A 9196-nucleotide genomic window follows, 5' to 3' on the forward strand; every position below is an offset into this window, starting at 1 on the left:
CTGGTGTTATTTGTCTCTCAGAAACAGTTCATAACTTCCCTTCAACTCATTCATGTCACCTAAAAGGTAAACCTGTTTCTCCATCACCTGTTCAGCTCTGATGATTCAGTAAGGACATCTCCTGGTTTCATCTTCATGTTTCCCTCTCACCAGATAACCAAACCATATCATGACCAGCAGCTTTTACAGCTGTGGCTCCAGCAAACATCAGCTGATACTAGAAATTAATATTAAATAAATTCTAACAACAGCTGATCAAGCTTAAACGTGCTGCTGTTGTTTAGCGCGACATCCGCTGGTTTCCTCTTTCTGGCGCAAAGTGGGCGATAAACAAACAAGAGAGCCGATCAGCTGATCATTGATCAGTTTCATGATTGAAGTAGAAACAGGAGAGGGAGGGGAGAGAATGAGAGAAGAAGAGGCAGCTGTGCAGCAAAGACACAGAATAACTCCAGCTTTGTGTCTTTTTCATTGTAGCTGAATTACGGGACAAACTGTTCCTTTTCACCTCAATAAGAAACGCGTAATATTTTCTCTGAATACCAGACGGGACGGTTGGCAACTCTAATAACTTATGAACAAAATAAAGTTCAACATCATTAACATCATAGCACCACCCAGCTGTATAGAAACTCCGTCATGCTAGCTAGTAGCAGTACGGAAAAAGTCAGAATAACGAAAATAAACTCCACCTAAACTTGGTTCATATCTGACCCAGAGAGACTGCAGGTCATAACTTCTTACCTGAAGTTCAGTTCACACTTGGACCGGCGGCCGCCTCGGGTCTCTTTTCCTTCTGCGTCCCTTTTCCTTCATCCACCTGCTGCCTCCACCACTTGCTAATGTTACTGAATCTGTGGAAGCTCCGCGATAGCCACCACACGAAGTAACGAGTAACGAGCCTATCTAAATCCCAGTAACGAGTAACGCGTTCCTGATTTTGGCATAATAACTAGTTACCGTGCTCGTTACCACAATAATAACGTAGTTACTGTAACGCGTTACTTAATAACGCGTTAGTCCCAACACTGGTGTACAGTAAGTGGTGTGGGGCACCTAAAGGAATCTTGCTGAAGCTGGACTGTACTGTGGCCACCATTTAGTTTGCATTCCTATTGTTTAATCAGCTCCCCCACTGCCAAGTGGGCTTCTAATGAGGTGTTGACTCTTCCACACCATCCATCAACACACAAACACATACACATACACACACACACACACACACGCACACGGGGGATACGAAGGCTGGAAAAGGGATGTTGTCCCCTCTGTAGCCCCCGAGACACTGACAGAGTTAATTAACTGTCTTAATTCTCACTCTGGGTGTTTGGAAGACTTAGATACGTGACAGCAGTCAAACACTGTGTGTGTTTTGTGCTTACCACAGTTGTGCCAGCTTTTTCAAAATGGATCCAACACACACACACACACACACACACACACACACACACACACACGCGCTCTCTGAAAGCTGTCAATGCAGCTTTCTGATCACATTAACCCTCCAAACAGATAGCTCACAGGAGGAAGCATGTAAGCATCACCACTAGTGCCTTGCTGGCTCTCTCCAAACTGAAGAAAATGCTTTTAAGAGCTATTCCAGCTTTTGTTGACAATTTAGATCAGTCACTTATTGAATCGCACTGAAATATGACTGGATATAATTTCTATGTTCGCTATCCTTCAGTTGTGATCTGCCTCATACTGCTTCTGCACTTTAATGACATTTATTTTTATTAAGTCACTGGGGTTACTCTTCTGTATGCAGTCGGCATGTTTCTTCCCATCAATAACAACGATTTGTATCCTGAAGAAAAGGGTGCTTTGATTACAAAGAACTGAAAATACTGTTACATTGTCTACCCATCGTTTTTTTGCTTTGTTCATGCAGCTCTGGACAAATATTATGAATACCCAAGCAGACAGAAACAGTACTTACTAGTATAGCACTTCATTGGCCTCATGTCTCTCATAACGCACCGTCTCACACATGATCCTGCAGAGAGAGAGAGAGAGGAAACAGAGGGAAGAAAGAATCACAGTTAGGCCTCATAGTTGTGTTTGAGTGAATTTATGATCAAATGTTATCAATGTTATGTTATTATAAATCTATAACTAGCAAATTTCTGCATATCCTAGAGTCACCTTTAGCAACAGTCACTGACAGTCAGAAAGCCTGCTGCTGATTATAATTAAAATTTAGAGTGCTGGGACTTATAAAGAGTTGCAAGGTTGTCCATGTTAACCAGTTCACAACGTATGGTTCTGGTTGTTGCAGTGCATTATGGTCTATCGAGGCTTTTGCTGATAGGTGAAGTGAGTTGTTTTTGCCTCTTTATTTTCTAATTTTTCTTGGTTAAATTACACTTGGTATATAACCGGTATGACAAATCTTCTTTTCTAGGCAGATCTACAACATAAAGACTGCAGTCCTTGTTCCTTATAAAATATGGTGAGCTTTATCCTCAAACTGCAGAGAAACATTTGTTTATGTCAGGGCATTGAATTTGCTGAAAATTAAAGCTTTACAAATCTCCTTTTTTATTAGGGTATGTTTTATGGTATTTTAACGTATTGATCACCAATTACATAATTGTTACTTTTAAACTTAATTCAGTAAAATATTTACATTTGCATCTGGAAGATTCCTTACTAAAGAGGTAGGTTTTATGCATCTACGTTTAAGCTAAGCCACTGCAGTGATTTACTTTCTTACTTAACAAAAGCAGAGTGAGTATGTATTGGTATGTCCTCTAAAATAAAGCACACATTGACTATGTGGTCCCACTGCACCACTGGTTAAATGGTCTTTTTCTCAATTTTTACCCAGTTGTACTTTTACACATTTATTTATTAATTTTTTTTAACAGTGTCAAACATGATCTGCATGTCTTATGCACGATTTATAGTCCAAGTGGATGTCTGTAGCAAATATGAAGGAATTCCCTGAAGGAATTCTGATATTTCCAGCTTCTGGGCCAGGGAAGAACAGACAGTCTGGCATTCTTGTTGCCTGTACAGAGGCAAAAAAATATATTTGATAATATTATAATCTGTAAACATAACTCTGCCCTGAAAAATCCAGCCTCACAGCTTCTTGTATTCTTTTTGTGCAGCAAGTTTTTTTTTATAACTTTATATATATTTCATTTTTTTATGTTTTAAATTCTGGAATCGAAACATTTTCACTTTAAGTCCATTCATGTCAGGCTTTCCCCAGATGCCTGTATAGAGAAGACAAATGCTCTTCAACAGTACATGCAAACCACTGTAGTAAACAGTAACTGATCAAAACACAAGCGCTTTCAAAAACAGCTGCGGGTGGACAGCATGTTGTAGCCTCTTTATACAAAGACCTAAAAACAATCCCCGCTCAAGAAAAACAAGTTACTGTGAAAAAGGATCACAGAAGAAAAACAACACATTCCTCCCAAAATGTTCAGACAACAGAAGTATAATATAATCCCATCGTTAGTGGGATGTCTGGCTAGAAGCTTTTTTTTCTTTTCTTTTTTTTTTTTTTAAAGTTACTGAAACTGAAGTTGGCAAAAGGGGTTGGTCTGTGGGACTACGGGGACATTCCTTTTCTGTACGATCCAAAACAAGGAGGAGGGAGAGGGGTTAGTGCTGGAGGCCTCTGAGGGGTCACACAGTGGAATGTTCTAGCTCGCGGGTCATGCACCGCCACATTGTTCCCTTGCTAGTATAATCCACATGTATGCACACAAGGCATGCTGGGAACAGACTTCTGACATGCAGTGTTTGGAAAGTGTGTGCCAGGCAGAGAAGATGGAGGAGCCAAAGGCAAACTGACGCATGAATAGTAGAGCAGGGAGGGCTCATTGCTTCAAGGTTTAAGCAGAGAGTATAGCCTCACGGGGACCCGGTCAGGTATAGGTACAGATTATTAGGGGAAAAGTGCAACAATGACTTCGCTTTAGTCATTTAGTCAGTTTACAGTTTAGTCATAGCAGATATTTTAGATGCTGGCTAAAGTTTCAAACAGATTTATACAACTGGGAAGAGAAAAAATTACTTCTGCAGTTTTAGAAGCTTGGCATGGATAAGTGGTATTGAGGCTGGTAATAATCAAGATTTGAGAGTCTGATGGCAGGTATCATTTGTTTTTATCTGGAGAAGAAAAGTCCTTTTATTTGTCCTCTTGAGAAGACAGAGGAGCCAAAATGGCTCATTTCAGCTGGTGCACCAACTCAAACCATCGAGATCCATCATAAAATAAGCTGTATGTCAAAAACTGAAAATAAGAAAAGCAGGTCAACTTTAAAGAAATATTACAAAATACATTCTTGACTGAAATGAGAAGCTCACTAAAATGTAGTGATATTCATGTCCATTTGTTAAAAATGATGTTCCAGCCAGTTAATATATGAAGAATGAACATATGTTATTCTGTGTTATGAAGAAAGACTCAAAGGTCCAGAAGTACTTAAAACTGAATAATAAATATGCTGGTTTAAGATGCTAGAGACCGACCATATATTATAGTAATAACTGCACTTGGATGCTTATTGTAAATTATAGTCTAAAAAATAAATTCCAATAAGTATGCTGTTGGACGGTACACTGGCTCCTGGATTACAAAAAAATAGAAGTAGCTCAATAGCATACAGCATAGCTAGTGGTTCAATGTTAATTTTCCCACCCCTGACAACAATGCAGCATACACTGAGGAGTTGTCACCACGCATTCATTTGAATTTTAAATTCATGCAATGGGAATATCAAGCTTCAGGAAATGTTAATCAAGTACAGCGGAGGTGTGCAGAGACTCACCTCAACTGGTGCTCTCGCAGGTTGGATAAGGCCTCCATCCCATGGAGATAAGAGTAGACGATCTCCAGGTCCTGAAAAAGAAGAACATACATATTTTAGCTTATTGATCAGAGAAGTGATCGATAGAAAATTAACTGGCAGTAGCCGCACCAAACAAACAGTTTCTACTCATAGCTCCACTAACTTCAACTCTAAGTTGTCCAGGGTTTGGACCAGTGCTCAGATAAAATATGACTTAATGTCTCTTTGCACTCTGGAAGTTGATTAATTACAATTTAGTGTGAAATGCATGAAAATGTGAAATAATGTGAAAATAAAATGGTAGTTGCAGCTCTAGCTTCAAAGGGATGGCACAAAAGGGTCGTTCATCTTCGTCATCGGTCCATTCAGCCATCCTTTTCTTAATAACACCCCCCCTTCCTATTTTCCATTTTGTCTGTAAAATATTACAAAATTATGAGAAATGCTCAAAACTGTTTCCAAAAGTGACAGTCAATGTCTGTTATATCAAGAAAATAATCCAGAAGTCAAAGAAACTTTTACTGTATAAAACACAGAAAACCAAAAGATTATTGAAACAATGCAACCTGTAAATTATTGATTTCCTTCTTTAACAAAGGCTTTAAAAGCTCAGGCCACACTGATTGCTTAAAAAGAAGCCCTTACTCAATATTCAAATCAACCAACATTACTTATTTTTTTAATTGAATAAAATTGAAACAGATTTAGATCCAACAAAATTATTCACCATTATTCACTTTCAAGTTGAAATTTCAAGGTAAATTCAGACCTTTTTAAGGAAAGTAAGACAAAAAATTGCATTGTTTGGTTAAGTTTAAGAACATTTTTGTTATGTAAATTGGCCAGTGAGGCAAGCGAAGCCTCCTTTGTCATCCTCATCCACAGGATTCCTCTCAGTATATTACAAGCCGGCAGGCCACAGGACAAATCGTCATAACTGCTTTTGCACACATATAAAGAACATGAAAAGGGGATTTTTGATGTGTAAAGCACAGCCTCAATGATGCACTCCCAGTGCACAATCTAAAATGTGTACAGAGGGACAAAACAACAGCATTGTGTGCTGGAAAAATCTCACAGTGGTGAGACTAAAGACATTTGAGACTCATCCAAAATGAATTTGAATATTCTATGGCCTTTTATTAGTAAATGCATACTTTGAGACATTTTAAGACTTTGTAAGAGCCCATAGACACCCTATTAAAATGCTGATCATTGATGCTGCAGCAGACAAACAGGGTAGTTGAATGGCAGACAACATTTCACACGGGCAGTGACATTGACTTGCATAAGCGAACACTGTAATAGAAAGCAATAAAGCACCTCACATAGGAAAAAAAACGATAAAAAAAAAAAGCTCCACTGAATAACTATAAACTCCCAATTCAATTACTTCATTAATTGACCCAGTGACTGACTCTCAGATTGTCTGGCATGAGTCCAAGCCAGAGGTGAAACAAAGTGGCCCTCACTGAGAGCTGGCAGGCTGCACAGCTACTCCACTGTCTACTGGCACACACTGGGGCACGGACTGTGTGTGCGTTTGTGGTGCATTGCTGGTCGAAGCCACTGGGAAGCCTTTGTCGGCGGCAACTGGAGGTGGATATGCCGACAGCAGAGTGACAGGATAACAGAGAGCCTGTGTTAAGACCCGGCCAGACACACAAACACGCGCATGAAGCGACACAGAATGGACACACTGTGTCTGGGTTATGTTTCTGAGAGCAACAACGATCAGCTTATTGAAAATTTTATGAAATACTGGTCACAAATACTGAATGACACAGTTTGTGCTGAATTGGTGTCACAAAATGTGTCAGCAGAGGAGGAGGGGAGCGTCAGAGGAGCCTCAGTGTTACATGCCTTTGTATAAACATTTCTTTTGTTTCAAGTGAGTAATTTTAGCATTTTTATCATCAAAACTATAAGCAAAATATAGAAACTAGAGTAGTTTGGCCCAAAGCTGGGCTACTAGGTAGAGTTAAGTCGGAGCAAAAATTTACAAAAATAAAAAATAAAATAAAAAATGTATAGGAATAAAAAACAAAAAAACACCCATCCATCTTCCTCCATTTATCCGGGGCCAGCAGCCTAAGCAAAGAAGCCCAGACCTCCCTATCCCTAGCCACCTCTCCTCCAGCTTCTCTGGGGGAACACAGCCATATGGGAGGGGCTTGGATGGGGCCGTGAAAAAAAACACACACAAAAAACAAAAACACAAAAAAAACATAGGTAAGCAAAAGAAATGGGGGGAAAAGGAGTAATTAAACTCTAAAAAGGAAAAAGCAAAATGAGCCAAAATGTTCTGCTTTTTAATCCATTTATTAAGTTCCAAGTTAAGCAGCTGATCCCGAAAAGATCCAACTCTCAGCTAAGAGAAAGTGAGTTTAAGCCTGCAATCTTTACTTACAGTGATTCCCCAGCGCTGTCAATAAATATTCAGGCTTTCATGAAACACCACATATATATCAAGTCAGCCCCAAACAGTTTTTAAAATTTGGGTTTGGTCTTCATAAAACGGACACAAACAGAAACTCGATTTACCCTGAGGGTTGCCTAGCCCTATTACATCACACTCTGATATCCCCACTAACCAAATCCTTATGTTCACTGTGTCTGTGGTCAGAAACACAATGAACAGGAGTCACGGCATAATGATCAGACGTCTACTGCCACCTACTGGCTGGAAGGAGAACTACAACTTTGATTCACCTGGTTCACCGAGGGCACAAAGGTACACCCTCATTCAAATAACACAAATCCGCACTTATTTAGTTACTGAAGATAATAAAAAGTATTTTCTGAATTTGGCCTAAACCAAAACAAATTTTTATGAAAAAATAATTCAAATCTTCCCAAACTGCAAATCCTTGTCAGCCAAACTCATCCTATGTGCTACCTGCACAGCACAAAAGCAGCAACACTAAAGACATTTCTTTACATTACGTTAAAGAAAACTCTAGTTTTCTTATACAGCCTTTTGTTGCAAATTCTGTAACATTGGGTGTGTGCATGACCTTCTGACACATTAGGTCATTATATTTATAATGCATGTTGGTGGCTTTGCAATGGTAAAAGCACAAACCCCACAACAGCAACATCGCCACTACAAATACCTCTAAACCGGAACTTGGTTGCATTGTTTGCATTATTATCTTGGTTTGGGGAACATTTAGCATATACTGGGTTAATAAAAAATAAAATACTAATAATAACTGCTCTAACTTAAGCATAGACACAGAATTCAAACCAAAAGACACCACTAGATGGCAGGGTTGCAGGGTTTTCTTAAACCTCCTTTTCACGGTGACATAACCGTGAATAAAACAGCACCACTGAAACACAGCCTAGCAGAAAGAAATATGCAGAACCATCAATTGTGGCTTCAGTCTCAAATATTTTAGATTGACCGTATGGAAAGAATGTAATGGACCCCATCTTTTCCACTCCCTGAGCCTTACATTTTCCGGTTGGATTTTCTTTCTAATACTGGTCTCTATTTACACTGAGCCAAACACGATCACCACAAAGTACACAGGAAAACGATAAATGAAAGTTTCAGAGTGCGGACCATGGCATCAAATTCAAACCAAACGGTGCTTTTTAATAAAATTCATTTGTTTTATTTCACTATTTGAAGCCTTTGCACAGACTTGTAAAAGCTGATTTTATTATCACTCTTTCTCCTAGATCCAAAATCAAAATGAAGGCCCTTTGATATAAACTTTCATCATTTAGGTGATGCTTGCTTCATGCTCTTTTACTGCTCTGTTGATCCTTCGTCTCAGCCACTCTCTCCTCGAACAGAGACAGGAAGGAAAGAGCAGTGGGCAGCAGAAACTAGGACATGCTGATGAAGGCTGCGTCTAGCCAAAAATTCTCCTCATTGTTTGTCTAAAGACAAAGCTTGTTCATTTTTTTTAAAAAAAAAAGAAAAGAAAAAAAAACTCAAAAACTTCTGGCAGCTCAAACTCCCAGGCTGCACTCAGTGACGCCATCTAATCCCTCCCCCTTCCTTTTCAAAACTAATCCTTCCAAGAACACAGGTGGCCCCCACAGGAGGAAAAACATACCAAGATGCTGTTTGTGCTCTATAAAGCCCCGGGGATGCTTCAAAGCTGTTTGTGCAAAACTAGCCACGACGTTCCTCACATACCATTTACATACTGCCACTGAACCTCTTTGTGAAGTCCCCCAGTTATTTCCCTGATGCAACACAGTATGTCATCACTCTACAGAGTCATTTGTAAGACAGATGGTAGCAGTGCAATGCAGTAAGACGAGTGGAGGCATTTCCTATCCAGGATACAAATTAAACAATAGCAGGCCTTGTCTTCCTAGTTTTAGGCTTGCAAACACACACACACACACACACACACACA

At 39.5% G+C, this 9196-nt stretch overlaps 1 protein-coding gene across 12 annotated transcripts in view; it reads right to left on the reverse strand.

Moving 5' to 3' along the window:
• Positions 1-9196, reverse strand: part of rapgef2b (Rap guanine nucleotide exchange factor 2b) — a 104271-nt gene that overhangs the window by 72256 nt on the left and 22819 nt on the right. For all 12 annotated transcript variants that reach the window (XM_042219453.1, XM_042219451.1, XM_042219447.1 and 9 more), the window contains exons 2-3: positions 4794-4864; positions 1940-1996 (exon numbers count right to left, since the gene is read on the reverse strand). In XM_042219453.1, the coding sequence (XP_042075387.1) occupies positions 1940-1996; positions 4794-4864 (128 nt within the window). The remainder of the gene's footprint in view (positions 1-1939; positions 1997-4793; positions 4865-9196) is intronic.

Source organism: Haplochromis burtoni, unplaced genomic scaffold, assembly GCF_018398535.1.
Source record: "Haplochromis burtoni strain Fernald_Lab_line unplaced genomic scaffold, NCSU_Asbu1 Contig_33, whole genome shotgun sequence".
In the NCBI taxonomy this organism is placed as follows: Eukaryota; Metazoa; Chordata; class Actinopteri; order Cichliformes; family Cichlidae; genus Haplochromis; species Haplochromis burtoni.